Below are 18,570 nucleotides of genomic sequence, written 5' to 3' on the forward strand. Positions count from 1 at the left end.
TGACAGTTTACGTGGGCTGGGTGCAGTGGCGGACTGGCCATCGGGACGAATCCCGATGGGCTGGTACCGAAGTGGGCCGGTTGGATAAGTCACTAGCACATCCCCCACTCCCCCCGTTGACAATTTACTAGCGGTACCGTAGTGGGCCGGTCGAGAGTCCCATGGCTGATTTTTAGTCCCATTCCACCACTGGCTACATGACCGTATGATCGCCCATATTGACGCACCTAATTCCTAAACTTCTAACAGATACAACATAAACCGATCCTTCAGCCTCATATGAGCTCTCAGACACGTTCAAAATTAAACTGTCATCGCTGTCTGAGCTTGCTGCTGTGTGCGCCATCGTGCGTTTACATGCAGATGCTGGGATCCTGAACGGTGCAGCTGGAGCGCTGTGCCCGCAATGACGTCACACATCATTTGGCGGGACTTGAAGAATCCCCGAGCAGATCCAGAAAATGGTCAACATTGAAGGGCAGATTAATGGTTATCAAAGTACAAATATTTTCAAGGGGACAATATTTACTCAAATTGATGGTTTGGATGATGGGGGAAACTCGTGTCACAGGCTCTTTAAGGGTTTGCTATGGAAATGCCCAATTCATTCAAGGTGAATTGCCCCAGAGAGAGAAGAAGAAAAATGCTTTCAGTCCAAAGCCATTGGGGGGGTGTAAACAGATTTGGGTGGGCAGCAGGCTTTCATTAGGGCCGCTGCTGTTCGGCCTCTAAGGTCTCTGATTGCTCTCGGATTGATTTAGATAAGAGTTATTTTCAATCTCTTTGGTCTTTTGGCTCTGCTCATTCACGGCTATCACACAACTAAGCTTATAGTCGTTTTTTCTCCAGTCTGTGTGATTAAAACCGTCTTTTTTCTGGGAGTTTCTTTTTCTAAGTTGTTGGGCGTCTTTGTGTGTGTGAGCAGCATCACCGTTGGATGTCCGTTGTTCTTGTTGGTAGCGACCTCGTTGGAGTCTGTGAGGGGGTCGCTGGGGCTGGCGTTGCCACAGCAGCAACACAGTATCCTACCAATAGGCCTGAAAACGACTCTGTACAGGCCGCGGCGGGCGCTCTCGCTCACGAAGCAGTACAGAGCGGGGTCCGCCACACAGTTCAGACTGGTCAGCAACAATGACAGGTGGTAGTAGTTAAATATTCCTGAAAAATAAGAAAACAGACCAAAGTTAGTCTGTTTCAGCAAAAACTTTACTGGATTACTTTGCAAAAAAGAAACTGTACCTATAATGAAGTTGCAGTCTCGCTCCAGCATGGTGCGTACCAACAGGAAGACGTGGTAGGGGGAGAAGCAGACGAGGAAGATGAGGATGGTGCTGCCGACCAGCTGCCTGATCCTGGTCTTCTGATCCGGCTGCGTCCCGGTGCTCCGACCCACGGCGCGCAGAACACACAGGTAGCTGATCTGGACAGCATCAGGGTCAAGATAAAACATTTACATATCATAATCCTGTCTTCGTCCTCTCTAAAAAGCCTAACACGTGTTTTTCAACAACTTCTTTTTACATGGGTTTGCATTTCTGTAGATAGAAATATAGGTTTGTATGGTAAATTAAGTAGAGACAAAGCAACCTTAGATAATTCATTCATTTTTTTATTACATAAGGCGGTTTTAGCCGTTTTGGAATATGTGTCCAGTAAAAATTAGCTTGGACATTAGGACTTCAGTTATATTCCTTTACCCAAGATCACCTTGCTGAAGGCAGATCTTGAGAAGAAAGCAAGCTTAATTTTGCTAATTATATGCCATTTGTTATTTTCCCAAGATTCTCAGGTCAATTGCTTTACAAACATCACCACTTTGCAGCCTGTCTTAGACAGAGTGGAGAGCAGCATCAAAAGATATGGGTTTGTAACATTTTACTTTTTACAATAAAACCATAATAATATTTATCCATTACATTCTAAAATGTTGTGTCAAAGAAGCAAGTGTAGATAAGGGTCTACCTCTAACTCAGTAGTGTTATTTAAATGAACCAGTTCACTTTTGTGATAAACATTAGAGTAGTAAAACAGTTATCATACCGATAAAATAGCCAGAGGAAACATGAAGCCAATAGTGAAGCGATAATAGTTGATGGGATACTCCCACGGCTGCATGGGGTAGTGCTCGAAGCACACTGATTGGTTCTTGATGTCTTTGCTCAGTTCTTTATGGCGGAAGAAAACCACACCCACAGCGATCTCCTTCAGCCAGATGAAGGAGCTCACCAGCCACGCTGTACGCATGGAGCGGAGGGAGGTGAACCTGGAGACAAAGGAAGGAGAAGAGGACAGGTTAATAGACGTATTGATTGATTGCAGCACACAGGAACTATGGTTAAAGGTTCAATCTTAAAAGAGAAGATTAATGTTACATTGGAAGAGACCTGCAGCAATATTTGTATCATACCAAACCGTAATTACCTTAAAGGGTAGACCACAGCCAAGTAGCGATCCAGGCTGATACAGCACAGGAAACCGATGCTGATGTAGATGTTCTCATAGAGCAGGAAACCACAGAGCTGACACAACCACTCCCTGTGGCTCCAGTCATCATCCTGTAAACAGCAACACACATTCATATACAGAAACTATAGTCTCGGTATGTAGGTAGGTGAAAAGGGAGTAAAAGCTAATCGAAATGAACTGCTACACAATTTTGTATTTGCATTGTACATGCAGGGTTTCACTTTACCTGGAAGAAGTACTGCAGCCACAGTGGTAAGGATGCCAGGTACAACAGATCAGACACTGTCAGGTTCATCAGATAGACTCCCAGCTCGTTCTTCTGCTTCAGCTGCACAGCAGCGTGGTACAGAGAGTAGATGTTGGAGGGAATACCAACCTGGGATTAGGAAGACAAATGATTGTGATTATTTTATTCTCTGACACTAGTTATGTTCTTCCTACAATGCAGCATGCTTCGAAAACGTCCCTTCTGCTTACACAACTAAACAAGAACGTTGAGGTTGGATGATTCTAACATATTACCAACGTTTATGAGCCCAATGCCTACATTTTTCTAATTCAGGCTTTTGTTGTCCAACATCTGCACATGTCAAGGTTATATTTAGCATGTAGTAAGAGTATTGCAAGTTCCGTTAAGGTTACAAAACACTTACAGAAAGGTAAGGTATATTGTGGAACGTTTCTATAAATAAACATTGATTGATTGATCCTTTCCCCGCTCAGAGACCCAGGTCGTCGCACACATCTCTGCTTGTCTAGCTGACATCTCTCAGTGGATGTCTGCTCACCACCTCAAGCTCAACCTTGACAAGACTGAGCTGCTCTTCCTTCCGGGAAAAGATTGTCCCACTCTTGACCTAACAATCAACATCGGCACCTCAGTTGTTTCCCAGACTCAGACTGCAAGGAATCTGGGTGTGACCCTAGATAACAACCTGTCCTTCACTGCAAACATCGCTGCTACAACCCGTTGCTGCAGATACACGCTTTACAACATCAGGAAGATACGTCCCCAGCTGACCCAGAAAGCGACTCAGGTTCTGGTCCAGGCTCTCGTCATCTCACGCCTAGACTACTGCAACTCCCTCCTGGCTGGTCTACCTGCATGTGCCATCCGACCTCTGCAGCTCATCCAGAATGCAGCGGCTCGTCTGGTCTTCAACCTTCCTAAATTTTCCCACACCACTCCGCTCCTCCGCTCCCTTCACTGGCTTCCGGTAACTGCTAGAATCCACTTCAAGACACTGGTACTTGCGTACCATGCTGCGAATGGATCTGGCCCTTCCTACATCCAGGACATGGTTAAACCGTACACCCCAGCGCGTGCACTACGCTCTGCATCAGCCAAACGACTCGCTGCACCCTCGCTGCGAAGGGGACCCAAGTTCCCAGCAGCAAAAACACGTGGGTTTGCTGTCCTGGCTCCAAGATGGTGGAATGAGCTCCCCATTGACATCAGGACAGCAGATAGCTTACACACCTTCCGACGCAGACTGAAAACTCATCTCTTTCGACTCCACTTCGAGCGATAGAATTATTAACAAAGCACTTATATACTAATAAAGGACTGGCTTACCTAAAGCCAGTTGAGTAGCACTTGAAATGTTTTGGCTCTATGAAACCTGATGTACTTATATGATTCTGTTTTCCTCAAGTTTGTATTTTGTTGGTCGAACGCACTTATTGTAAGTCGCTTTGGATAAAAGCGTCAGCTAAATGCAATGTAATGTAATGTAACATATTAACACCACTTTTGGATTTGTGAAGCATAAATGCAAAAGCCAGAAGTAAATATATAACGTTAGCCTATAAACGAACTACATCACAGTCACATGACTTCACACCGCTATAGGCTTAAGGCGGGTAGTGTTTGTCGTGATTACTTTATTTATTTTGTCACTTGATAGCAACAACCGTTTTTATGACACATTGGAGGTTCAGACATCCACCAGTGGAGTATTTGTTTTAGAACAAAACTACTTTGTAGAAAAGATCTTAAGATCTATTTAAAGCATCAAACCAAAAGAAAACATTGATTTAACAGACGGGTAGAGCTAAAATGTTCAATCATTTCCGGGTTTTAGGACTTATTGGCAAAATGTTCTAAATGAGTTTGTGTTTAAATTTGATGATAAACTTCACTTTCGCAAACAGCTGCCGTATAACATTTCAAATGTATTTCACTAGGGACCGGTAAGTGACTGAAACAGAGTCATTTACAGAATGCTGAGGCTACAGTAAGTGCAACATTTGTCCTAATTCTATTACAGTGCTGACAAATAAAAAACAGCTAATGCTAAAACGTACACACATCATTAAAGCGTGCACATTGGTGAATTCAAGGAGGAAATGTCAGTTTACGACCTCAACGATTACTTGTGCACTTTTATTAAGTATTCACACACCTTAAAATGTTTGTGTGGAGATATTCAAGATGCACACACACTTACCGTGAGCACCAGAATGTACACACTGGAGAAGACGTACTGGTGGACTTTATGGTTGATGGTACAGTTGGTCACTTCCTCCTCAGACATGTTGAGCACCATCACTACCCGCTCACACTCACACCACCTTCAACATGCATGTCCACAGGAAGATGTTAAGACATGCATGCTACTAAAATGTAACAAATCAGACAAATCTTCATGTCGGTTGGAGCACTCCATGGCCTAGCTCGTCATCTGGGTCAGTGTCTCTCTTCTCTTTCATTTGTGGAGCTGTGGAACACAGACAAATACATTGTCAGAGATTATAAACATCTGATCAAATATTAGATTGAACTGGATGTAAATACTTACACAAACACAGACACACACTTAACATGGTAACATTAAGGGTATTACACGGTAAAAGTCCTCACTTAGATGAGCAAAAGAATGACCGTAATCTTTCAAACTATTGTTTGAATAAGCTAAGTGTTGTAAACTATTGAATAAGCTGAAATATAATCTGGTCTAGTTGGTCAGAAATTATCAGTCAGTGTGTGTCCAGAAATTCCTCTGAGTCACTAAATTGGCAATATTGCTAATTAAAGAAGAGGATGTTTTTAAATTGTTGGGTGAAATGATTCAAATCCACCTGGAACAATCTGGAGCCTTTGATCAGAGCATAACTAGACGAATACACTATAACTATATTCCATCAGAAAGGTCGGTGAACACGTCGTAGGAAGTTATTATTTTATAGCATAAACCAACCCTGGGTCTGAAGCTATGCTAGCAGCTAGCACACAACAGGGCTTTGAGCTAAATGCTAACATCAGCATGCTAACACGCTCACAATCAGAATACTATCATGGACATGTTTAGCAGGTGGAAGAAGTGCTCACTATCAAGTTGTAATACCACTTAAGTTAAAGTCAAAATGTAGTAGCATCAAATATACTTAAAGTTCAAAATATAAAAGTACTCATTATGCAGAATGGCTTTTTTTCTGCAAGGTAAATCTAATCCAGTTTATTAATATTTTGTATTAATAATAATATATATTGTCATACTGATATTTTGTACAAACTGTAAAGTCCACTGAGACAAATGTAACATTTGTGATATTGGGCTATATAAATAAACATTGATTGATTGATTGATAATATATATCTCCAAAGTAACTACTACTCTTCTCATATAAATGTAGTGGAGTAAAAGGACAGTGGTGCTTCCAAATTGTAGTAGAGTAAAAGTATGTAGTAGCATAAAAAGCAAATACTCAAGTAAAGTACAAGTAAAATAACATTGTACTGAAATACAGAACTCGAGTAGATGTGCTTACTTTCCACCAGTGGTTGCAAGCAAGCATGTGTGCCTTATTATGAATATTCAATTCTGATTGGTCAATTTGGACATCTCAGAGGTTGTTCATTCTTGCTAACACACCGCTGCTAGGCATAACATGACCGTTGCTAAGGAGGATCATTTGCGGTCATATCAACCCGCAGAAAGAAGATCGGTCTCTGTGCATTTACTCTGTCTGATGCCAACATAAAAAAACATATTTGCAAATAAAATATTTTCTGAAATGTGTTCTTCTTACTTTATATTCCTGGCATTGCCATTTCATTGGGATGCAGTAGTACAGTGCTGTATGTAAGTGTTTCAGGGTCACTGTTTTTACTTTCAATAACACATTTGAATGAAAATAAAACAGATCTATGAAAGCATCTCAGTGCAGCGCTGCATCCTGAGCTGCAGCTTCTCTGTAATAGAGTCAATGTACTGTGATACTTCTGAGTATAATCTCCACTAGATGTATTGGTCTTGGCATGCTGGTCCATTTAGAATAGCTCCATAATGACATACTAGAAAGCATTTAGAGCCATTTTCACACAACACACTCCAGCCACAAGTATCATATCTGCGTCCATCACTCTCCCTCTGTGCATTCCTGGAGTGTCACGCTGAACCATGATTGTAACCCTTATTCAGGCAGAGGAACGGAAGAAATGATACACACACATCCAGATGTGAACTGTAGGAAAGATTTCTGCTCTGCACACCTTTTGCTCGGCGACAGAGCAGTGAGCGGGGGGCTGATGTCGTGCAGCTGTGAGTCAGGGGGGTAGAAATGCTGTTTCAACAACACCCTGTGACAGCCTGACCAATAATGTGTCAATGTGTCACAGCAACGGAAACACATTCAGTTTGCAGAGACAAAATTAAACAGATCTGTGAAAGAACGTCACAACATGCATTTGTAGTCCCTTCATGTTATAATACAAATGCAATCAAATGCCCTTTTCTTAGCATCCCCCCCCTGCATTGCAGTGCTCTCTGTCCCTCAGCAGAGAGATCAAAGTTCCTTCAGAGGAACTGAGCGCAGGAGGAAGAAGAAGCTGAATAACCCTGAACAATCAATGAACAGATGAGGGTCTCTCTGCAGAGCTATAGGCCGGTACATCGTCGCACGCATCTCTGCTTGTCTAGCTGACATCTCTCAGTGGATGTCTGCTCACCACCTCAAGCTCAACCTTGACAAGACTGAGCTGCTCTTCCTTCCGGGAAAAGATTGTCCCACTCTTGACCTAACAATCAACATCGGCACCTCAGTTGTTTCCCCGACTCAGACTGCAAGGAATCTGGGTGTGACCCTAGATAACAACCTGTCCTTCACTGCAAACATCGCTGCTACAACCCGTTGCTGCAGATACACGCTTTACAACATCAGGAAGATACGTCCCCAGCTGACACAGAAAGCGACGCAGGTTCTGGTCCAGGCTCTCGTCATCTCACGCCTAGACTACTGCAACTCCCTCCTGGCTGGTCTACCTGCATGTGCCATCCGACCTCTGCAGCTCACCCAGAATGCAGCGGCTCGTCTGGTTTTCAATCTTCCTAAATTCTCCCACACCACTCCGCTCCTCCGCTCCCTTCACTGGCTTCCGGTAACTGCTAGAATCCACTTCAAGACACTGGTACTTGCTTACCATGCTGCGAATGGATCTGGCCCTTCCTACATCCAGGACATGGTTAAACCGTACACCCCAGCACGTGCACTACGCTCTGCATCAGCCAAACGACTCGCTGCACCCTCGCTGCGAAGGGGACCCAAGTTCCCATCGGCGAAAACACGTGGGTTTGCTATCCTGGCTCCAGGATGGTGGAATGAGCTCCCCATTGACATCAGGACGGCAGATAGCTTGCACACCTTCCGGCGCAGACTGAAAACTCATCTCTTTCGACTCCACTTCGAGCGTTAGAACTATTAACAAAGCACTTTTATACTAATAAAGGACTGGCTTACCTAAAGCCAGTTGAGTAGCACTTGAAATGTTTGGCTCTATGAAGCCTGATGTACTTATATGATTCTGTTTTCTTCAAGGTTGTGTCTTCCTGGTCGAATGTACTTATTGTAAGTCGCTTTGGATAAAAGCGTCAGCTAAATGCAATGTAATTTAATATGTTCAATGAGGGGATTCAGACTCTGTCATAATCCCATTTTTTGGTTTATCTGTTTCCTGTTTTTTTTTTAGTTATTGACTTTCCTATTATTTTAATTTAACAGAAAAATACCTGATATACTGGCTTCCTGTGTGTCAAAGAATAGATTTCAAAATACTGCTGCTGGTTTATAAAGCACTGAATGGTTTAGGCCCAAAATACATTTCTGACCTCCTGCTAAATGATGAACCATCCAGATCTCTCAGGTCTTCAGGGACTGGTCAGCTTTCTGTCCCCAGAGTCAGAACTAAACATGGTAAAGCAGCGTTCAGTTATTATGCTCCAAATATCTGGAACAAACTCCCAGAAACCTGCAGGTCCGCTACAACTCTGACTACTTTTAAATCCAGGCTGAAGACTTTTCTTTTTGTCGCTGCTTTTAATTGAACTATTCATATCTTAGACTGCACTGTAACTTTTATCCATGTATTTTTTCTTTTAATGTTTATTTTATTAGCTTTTCTTTTTAATGACTGATTTTAAATGCCATTTTCTTAATCTCTTTCATTTTTGTAAAGCACTTTGAATTGCCTTGTGTTGAAAAGTGCTATATAAATAAACTTGCCTTGCCTGGCCTTGCCTGATAGGGAACAGGTGCAACTAATAAGGGCAATAACATGACACAAGGAGAGATGACTTTTCAAAATAAAAAAGGAAACCAAAAACTGGAACCATGACAGATTCACTTCCTGTTCAGCTCTACACGTGCATCTCATGAAAATGGACCCCCTCCTAATTCAGTGCTTTCACTGTTGACAATCTCCCCCCCCCCCAAACACTAAAACAGAAAAGAGAGACTATGAAACAGCCCACTGAGATGATGTAATCCAGTCATAAAGAAGCAGTGAGCAATTTCATCCAACTTGGAATTCAAATAAAATAAATCATGGAATTTACATTAAACAATTTACAATATACAAAATAACCCTGAGGGTGTTGACACAGGAACAAAAGATTGTAACCACGTCTTCCGAAAAGCTGCACAGCATGCAAAGCTTGGAGAAACAAACGGTAGAATATAAAGAGGCATAGTATGGGCACTCTGTCAGAGATAAACACAGGGATCTGAACCAATTACAGGCTCAGTGATCCCCAACTGAAGCAGAAACAGGAAGTCACTGAAACACATGGCTGCCCACAGACGATGTAGCTCTCTATAGAGAAGCACATCCTTCACTACTGTGAGAAATAACAAACCTTTAAAGGAAAGACTGATGGAATCAATCAGACCAACACTGTGTTACGGAAGGAGTCATTTCTGGAGGGGAGCAGAGTTGCAGTTTCCTAACTGCTGGAGCTCACATGTTCACACCTCCCACATGAAGTCTTGATCAAGGCGTTCAGCAGACACTTTCCTCACTAATGATGAAAGTTCTTGAGCTCTGGACTCATGGCTCTGGAAGGAAGAGGGGCTTGGAGAGGTTTTTAGAACAAATCCTGTCTGCAGACCTGCTGGTGAAGGCAGATCTGCTCCTCTGGAAGATACATCTATGTGCAGTAGCTGCCTGGAACTGAACTTGTTCAAACTCTATTGTACTGTATAGCAATCAGAACATGGACATCTGTTTATTTTGTGAGCTCTGTGTATTTATTATGTCCAAGGTGAATATTTTGTTACTCTCTTTGGCCATCATGAGGAAGGAGAGCCTTCAGAGCATCTGATCATTCTGATCTGATATATTGCAACACCAGTTTCATACCGGAGTGAGACAGATAACAGCTTACACTGAAGTGCACTGCTCATCACAGTTTAGCACGTTGTTTTTATTTCCTTTATAGGTTAGTTTATTTAACAGGGACAAAGTCACCCTAAAAACGAATATAGGTATACGTACAGTGGGGCAAAAAAATATTTAGTCAGCCACCAATTGTGCAAGTTCTCCCACTTAAAAAGATCAGAGGACTGTAATTTTCATCCTAGGTACACTTCAACTATGAGAGACTGGGGTGAAAGAATCCAGGAAATCACATTGTAGGATTTTTAATGAATTAATTGGTAAATTCCTCGGTAAAATAAGTATTTGGTCACCTACAAACAAACAAGATTTCTAGCTCTCACAGACCTGTAACTTCTTCTTTAAGAGCCTCCTCTGTCCTCCACTTGTTAACTGTATTAATGGCACCTGTTTGAACTCGTTATCAGTATAAAAGACACCTGTCCACAACCTCAAACAATCACACTCCAAACTCCACTATGGCCAAGACCAAAGAGCTGTCAAAGGACACCAGAAACTAAATTGTAGACCTGCACCAGGCTGGGAAGACTGAATCTGCAATAGGTAAGCAGCTTGGTGTGAAGAAATGAACTGTGGGAGCAATTATTAGAAAATGGAAGACATACAAGACCACTGATAATATCCCTCGATCTGGGGCTCCACGCAAGATCTCACCCCGTGGGGTCAAAATGATCACAAGAACGGTGAGCAAGAATCCCAGAACCACACGGGGAGACCTAGTCAATGACCTGCAGAGAGCTGGGACCAAAGTAACAAAGGCTACCATCAGTAACACACTACGCCGCCAGGGACTCAAATCCTGCAGTGCCAGACGTGTGCCCCTGCTTAAGCCAGTACATGTCCAGGCCCGTCTGAAGTTTGCTAGAGAGCATTTAGATGATCCAGAAGAGGATTGGGAGAATGTCATATGGTCAGATGAAACCAAAATAGAACTTTTTGGTAAAAACTCAACTAGACGTGTTTGGAGGAGAAAGAATGCTGAGTTGCTTCCAAAGAACACCATACCTACTGTGAAACATGGGGGTGGAAACATCATGCTTTGGGGCTGTTTTTCTGCAAAGGGACCAGGACGACTGATCCGTGTAAAGGAAAGAATGAATGGGGCCATGTATCATGAGATGTTGAGTGACAACCTCCTTCCATCAGCAAGGGCATTGAAGATGAAACGTGGCTGGGTCTTTCAGCATGACAATGATCCCAAACACACCGCCCGGGCAACGAAGGAGTGGCTTCGTAAGAAGCATTTCAAGGTCCTGGAGTGGCCTAGCCAGTCTCCAGATCTCACCCCCATAGAACATCTTTGAAGGGAGTTGAAAGTCTGTGTTGCCCAGCGACAGCCCCAAAACATCACTGCTCTAGAGGAGATCTGCATGGAGGAATGGGCCAAAATACCAGCAACAGTGTGTGAAAACCTTGTGAAGACTTACAGAAAACGTTTGACCTCTGTCATTGCCAACAAAGGATATATAACAAAGTATTGAGATGAACTTTTGTTATTGACCAAATACTTATTTTCCACCATAATTTGCAAATAAATTCTTTAAAAAATCAGACAATGTGATTTTCTGGATTTTTTTTTCTTCTCATTTTGTCTCATAGTTGAGGTATACCTAGGATGAAAATGACAGGCCTCTCGTCTTTTTAAGTGGGAGAACTTGCATAATTGGTGGCTGACTAAATACTTTAAATAATTCAAAGTTAATACAATCTTGCAATATAGATGCATGCCAATTAAAATAAACACAGATAGCAACAGGTGACAGCAGCACAGAGAGAGGACTGTATGCATTACAAAGTGATGACAGATCTGAGTCATAATAAACACAATGTCTTTAACTCAGTTCTTAACAACCTGCATGTTGTTCTGTATTGGTTGTTGGGATGGAGTTCCATTCAGCTCTAACTGAGAATGTAGATTGCCAATAAAGTTTTCCTGACTCAAAAAATGAGGCAGTGATGAGAATGTATTGAGTTCTCATTTTGTTATTTTTGTGTTTGTTTATATAAAGGCTGTACGAGTTTAAGAGCAATAGCAATGCTCTAAAACATTTAGCCTAAAGGCCCTGACACACCAAGCCGATTTTGGTCGTCAATAGATGTCGGGCAGTCGATGAGCGTCCTGTCGCCCTACTTGGTGTGTCCCGTACAAGCCCCCAGGAAGTGCGCCGGACTCTGATGAAAATATTCATTGTGTCCAAATGGCGGTACTACAATTTCCGTATCAGTCCTTGACGTCACTGGGCCCAGAAATACTTTTCCCCATTAGGCGCTTTCACACCAAGTACTTTGCCGTACTTAGTTCCCAGTACTTAGTTCATCGGAACTCTTTAGTTCCCGGAACTGCATTAATACTTAATAGGCTAGAAGGTGTCAATACGTTGTTTATTTAATACTATCTCAGTTATCTTCATGAGTCGGATCACTTGTAGTTTTCAGTTAGCTGAGCCAAGGACAAAGTGCATGTGTTTAAACCCCATAGTGGCCGGTATCAGTAACATATTAAATCAATGTGTCTGAGCTGCAGTGTATGTTCACATAAGTTGAGCAAAGTTTGATTCCCTTCGTGGTTGAACGCTCCAGCCTGACTCCAACAAACATTGAAGAACAAAGTTTACCATCAACTTGAGCATGATACAAACAATGGCAAATAGAAAGGATTTTTATTCCAAATAAGTTTGAAGTGGGCATTCATTTCAAACTTTCACATTTGAAGTCAGCAGTCTAATCTTCAAGCTATCACTCTTCCACCAAAATCCAAGCTTGTATCTGATCAAACCTGATCAACCATCCCAAACTGGCCAAACTTTGAAGGCAATTTCAAGTCCTTTTCCTATTTTTGCTCAAGATAGTCATCAAAAACACTGAAAAACTGGAACGTTGACTTGAATTAAATGTATTATGTCAACACATTTCACATAACTGTATTAGGTTAGTAGAAAGCAATAATATTAAGTTGAAACTAGTATTTTTAAACTAAATATTTTTGCTTTCAACTAACCTAATACAGTTATGTGAAATGTGTTGACATAATACATTTAATTCAAGTCAAAAAGCGTGGTGCTAATAAGGCCAATGCCATGGGTTCCACTCCAATACTGGCCGGTGGCAGTAACCTATAGAGTCAATGTGTCTGCAGCATGTGGTTCAGAAGGTGAGCACTAACTTTCATATAGGTCAGCATTAGGGATCGACTGATATGGCTTTTTCAAGGCCGATACCCAGGGCCGGCCCTCGGCATAGGCAGTATAGGTGAATGCTAAGGGCATCAACCCATAGGGGGCGCCGAAAATGGTTAGAAATTAAAAAAACATTTTTTTTCTTATTTCATAACACAATTTCCCGATTTTGGATAAACAAAGTACATCTTATCTTATAGTAACAGAACTACGCCTATATTGCGTACAACGCCCATAAACTATGGCACACCCCCCCCCCCCAAATCAAGTTGAACTGCCCCAGTAAAAACCAGAGGTTTATGTGAAATTGTTCCTTTTTTTAAATAATGGTTTTAGTGTGCAATTATAGGTTTTAATTTTGTATTTGTGTTAATTTAAAATAAATCAAACGCCCAAAAAACGTACACAGCTTCTGTGTGCTTTTATTAACATTGGAATTTACTGTGTAAGCGACCGCGGGGGGGAGAGCTTTAGAGAGCTCTCTCCTGAAAGACTGAGAGGCTCTGATAACCTCAGCTCAGTGAGGTAAAGGCACACCTTTATATGATCATTATAGTTATAAAAAAATAAGAGAATAGGTGAAAAACAGGTATAAAATACTATATGACAGTACAAAAAACAACAAACAAGAATACAGTTTGAAAGGGGAGTGATTTGTAAAATATCCATAAAGAAAAAGAAAATCTGCTTACAGTTCTGTTTCATATGGGTGTTGAGAGATGTATCCATAGATGTCCTAATGTTGCTCTCAAAGTGCACCAGATTGATGCTTTTAACTTCAATATTAAAAAAAATCACTTAAATCATGTTCAAATGGATAGGAAACTAAATACAGTTACAGTCTTTCTGTTTTGGTGGTCATGCCACAACCGTGCACGCGCGAGTCATAGTAAGTGTAAGTGTCTGCATTTTTGGGGGGGGGGGGGGCGCCAGCTAAAATCTTGCCTAGGGCAGCAAATTGGTCAGATACCGATACCGATTATTAGTAATCAAGGAGACCGATAACCGATATTTGGAACCGATATACATTTGCAGTAAAATCAAAAAATATTGGTGTCAAAATGTAGAATAACACAAACTCCAACACAACTTCTTTGAAATGCATTTAAGCATATATTATGTTTAATGAACTTTTAAACATCTTACAACTGGTTTCCTCTCTGTGCCCTTTTCTTTAGTGCAGCCATCTGCAATGAGTTAGAGAGAGACAAGAAGTGGGGCTGCAGGCTGACATGCTTAACTAACAATAATGCTTAAGTTATTATATCAAAACAATGCCTGTCTATCTAGCATAACATCCCAATAAGCTGCTAGCAACTGCAAAACACTAGTGCTAGCTAATGTTTTGCAAACTATTAAAAGTGAGGCTATTACAGTAGACCTAACGTTAGTCTAGTAGCCTCACTTCTAATATTTCGCTAAACATTTGCTAGATACATGTTGGCTAGCTAATGAGCTTCACATATCAACCCCCCCCCCCCCCCCCCCCTCCGCACCACAGTTACTCCGCTGCGAGACGCTGCACGCACCCCCAACTCTGACTGACTTCCCGCGTCCCTGTGTAACTGGGAAACTGATAGAATTGGATCATAAAATCGTGGTGTTTTTGCAACTTCAGCATAGGGGATAGGGATGTTTATTGAACTTCGGCTTAACACATGTATGGCTCTGCCGCTCAGCGCTGCTGCTTGCTTCAGTCTGTGTCTGCGTTCTTTCGCACCTGCATCCTGTAATTAGTGATGGGTCGTTCGCGAACGATTAGTTCTTTTTGAACAAATCTTTGAAGTGAACGAGATGAACTGATTCCTCCCACAAAACGATTTGTTTGTTTGTTTGAGTCGCCGCCTTCCGCCAAAAGCTAAAGAGAAGCTGTTCGCGAACAACGAACTTAAAGAACTGGCGGAAACAGTTCAGAACTGTTTCCTACAGTTCTTTTATCTTATATCCCTTTCTTTCAAGAGGAGGGTCCCGTTAGGGCCCCTCCGAAATACTGGATGTTCCATCTACACAGAGTTGGACTCAGTTAGACAACTACCACAAATACAATGAAGTACTTTACTGTTGGACTCAGTACTAGTTGGACTTCTACCACAAGTAGGCTACTATTAAGTTATTTTACTGTGTACTTTTTCAGTTATTCTCTGTCAAACTTCTGTGGCAGAAAATCATTTTATCTCTCATCAAATATAGCAGAAAACATGCAGTTTGATAGAGGATTACAACTGTAATCAGAGCCCTCTCATCTGTGCTCCGTTACACACACACACAGGAGCGGGACATCCTCCTCAACCTGTCCGCCATAAATGCCTCAGAGGACGGATACCTGAACCGTAGCGTCCAGCTAGCTTAGCCGCTAGCTTAGCGATAAATACACATAGCGTTGTATTCTCCTCCCCCTGTCGGCCCTAAAAGCTTCAGAGTGCGGATACCTGAGCTCCATAGCGTCCCGCTAATGTGAAACACACACACAGTGTTAGCGGGACATTCTCCTCCCCCTGTCGGCCCTAAAAGCTTCAGAGGGCGGATAGCTGGGCTCCGTAGCGTAAGGCAAGGCAAGTTTATTTATATAGCACTTTTCAACACAAGGCAAGGCAAGCACAAGTGCTTTACAAAAAATGAAAGACATTAAGAAAAAGGCATTTAAAATCAGTCATTAAAAAGAAAAGCTAATAAAATAAACATTAAAAGAAAAAATACATGGATAAAAGTTTCAGTGCAGTCTAAGATATGAATAGTTTAATTAAAAGCAGCGACAAAAAGAAAAGTCTTCAGCCTGGATTTAAAAGTAGTCAGAGTTGCAGCGGACCTGCAGGTTTCTGGGAGTTTGTTCCAGATATTTGGAGCATAATAACTGAACGCTGCTTCTCCATTAAAGCTAAAGGTAAAAATAGATGGGTACATAGAATATGAATAAATCGTCACCGATGTAGAGGATATATTTGTGTATTCACTTTGAACTCGGCCAAATGGAGTTTAATGCTTTGGGATTTAAGTTAGGCCACATAGTACGTGCATGGGTTTGAAAGTATAACGTGCTAGCCTGCTGTAATACATCGTATAGTCAGGCACACATTTATTAGATTTGACAATGGCCAATTATATTTCTTAAATAATATGTAGCCAGAGCATAATTCATGGGGCAACAAGGTGAGGTGTCAAATGTGTTTTAATATCATACATTTGACGCCAGCTAACTTCTTGTACGGACTTCGGCAGTAGTGAAGACTCACTGAACGAATTAAGTATAAAGACGAATCGTTCGCGAACGTGCAAATCACCAGAAGTCGTTCGCGAACCGGTGAACGAATCTTTAAAGTGAACTGAATCAAAAGATTCGTGTCCCCGAAGGGCAGGGCTCGAAATTAACTTTTTTCCTCAGTGTCCCACAACTGTCCCGAATTCTACTTGGTATTGTCCCGGATATAACCAGCAGTGTCCCAAATTTAAATTTGTATCGTCGCCCCCCCAATTATGCAGAATACATATAATTTGATACTTTTTTGTCACTTAATCATCACACCATGTAAGTTTAAAATACTTATTCTTTTAAACATATGAATATTAGTCTGATCAGTTGCCTCTCCTAGAGTAGAAGGGAAGAGAGTTGTTTTAAGACATGTTTTTCTATTGTTTCTCAATATCCAGACTAATTTATTATTGTCATGTCAACATTGAAGAATTCTGATTTGTATTTTTTAGGGATGCACGATATTGGTTTTTTGAAACCGATACCGATAACTTCCTGCTTCTCAAGACCGATACCGATAATAAAAAAATGTTTACGCCACTAATTATTTTAACGCGATTAACGCATGTGTATTTTTTTTTCCTCGGCCGCCCCGTAGTTTCAGAGCGCATCGAGTTTAAAATACCATCTACAAGCTGATGCTGACAGCCCCGCTCCTGCCGCCCGCTTGTGACAGACCACACTTCCATGCTCACCGGCAGACACCGACTGGCCATCTGGAGGACCGGGGAGGGTGTGTGTATGTGTGGCCCGAAGCGAGCGAGAGAGAGACCTTACGTGCATTGTTGTTGTTAGCATCTGGTGCTAGCTAGCTGCGCTAACGGATATACGGCGCTGTTTAAATGAAAACAGAGGAGCGACATTTCGCCACAACTGCGCCGAGCACTTGACTTTATGCAGGAAGCCAGACAGTGGGACATTGTACGAAAAGTCAGCACACTCAGCACGGATAGTGCGCAACATGATTGCAGCGTCCAGGCAGCTCCGGTTCGAGCATATGCCTTGAGTTGCACATAGCTCCAACGCTCATACCACCGACGACATGTTTGTTTACTGTCCTGGCTTCACGGCCGCACACCATTTACGTCACAGCCAGGCATGAGTTAGGGAGCGCTGGATTTGTGAAAAACTCCCCTCTTCCTAAACCACTAATACCACAGTACTGGCAAAACGGGAGGAGCCGAGTGAAAAACAAACGCCCCTCATCCCAATCCACCCACACCGCAGTATTTTTTTCACCCAAAAAATATATTGTATATTATCGGGGCTATTAATACTGGTATCGGGTTTATCGGGATGACGTCATAATTCCTAATATCGGACCGATAATTATCGGGCCGATAATTATCGTGCATCCCTAGTATTTTTCAATTCAATATGGTATGGCTGTATGGTCTCTGCGTTTTATGATCGGAACCCTCTATCTGGCAATAAAAGTGGTATGAATGATAATAAAAAAACAGAAGTTCCATAATACAGTTTAATAAATGTATCTGTTTTCAGTTCTAATTACAAGTTATCCTCACAAGTCAGTAGTACTATAGGAATATAAATTGATCTTCTATCTTCATTCATGAATGGCAATCATCTTGCTCTCACTCATTCACCCACCCACCCCCCCACAAAAACAAAACAAAAACAAACAAAAAAACAAACAAAAACAACTGGAACATTACTCTCTCTTAACATGACACATTATTCTCATACCAGAGTTGATTGACAAACTAAAATTACCTTGCGACCCCCTTTTTAATCGTCACCCAATCTGACTGACGTTCTTGACCAAAAAAAATAAAACACTAAAAAAAGATGAAAAGCTAAATGATTAGCTAAATGCCTTACGTTTTTGCAGCTAAAGATTCTAGCCTGGTCACTGACTGGCTGACAAAGAAAATACAAAAATGATCGGCTACACCTCTTATTCTGATCAACCGTATTTCACATCATTTTCACAAACTTCAAAAGAACATGACACCGCATTTTAGGACGTTTGTATGCATTGTAAGGCA

The 18,570-nt window shown here is 41.8% G+C and overlaps 1 protein-coding gene across 1 annotated transcript in view; it reads right to left on the bottom strand.

The window, feature by feature from the left end:
• Positions 1-513: 513 nt before the first annotated feature.
• Positions 514-18,570, bottom strand: part of LOC117563111 (ovarian cancer G-protein coupled receptor 1) — a 45,238-nt gene continuing 27,181 nt past the window's right edge. The window contains exons 2-7 of the mRNA XM_034241280.1: positions 4,917-5,186; positions 2,693-2,842; positions 2,422-2,555; positions 2,041-2,263; positions 1,240-1,420; positions 514-1,158 (exon numbers count right to left, since the gene is read on the bottom strand). Coding sequence (XP_034097171.1) covers positions 815-1,158; positions 1,240-1,420; positions 2,041-2,263; positions 2,422-2,555; positions 2,693-2,842; positions 4,917-5,015 — 1,131 coding nt within the window. The 5' untranslated portion in view covers positions 5,016-5,186 and the 3' untranslated portion in view covers positions 514-814. The remainder of the gene's footprint in view (positions 1,159-1,239; positions 1,421-2,040; positions 2,264-2,421; positions 2,556-2,692; positions 2,843-4,916; positions 5,187-18,570) is intronic.

This window comes from Gymnodraco acuticeps, unplaced genomic scaffold (assembly GCF_902827175.1).
Source record: "Gymnodraco acuticeps unplaced genomic scaffold, fGymAcu1.1, whole genome shotgun sequence".
Taxonomy (NCBI): Eukaryota; Metazoa; Chordata; class Actinopteri; order Perciformes; family Bathydraconidae; genus Gymnodraco; species Gymnodraco acuticeps.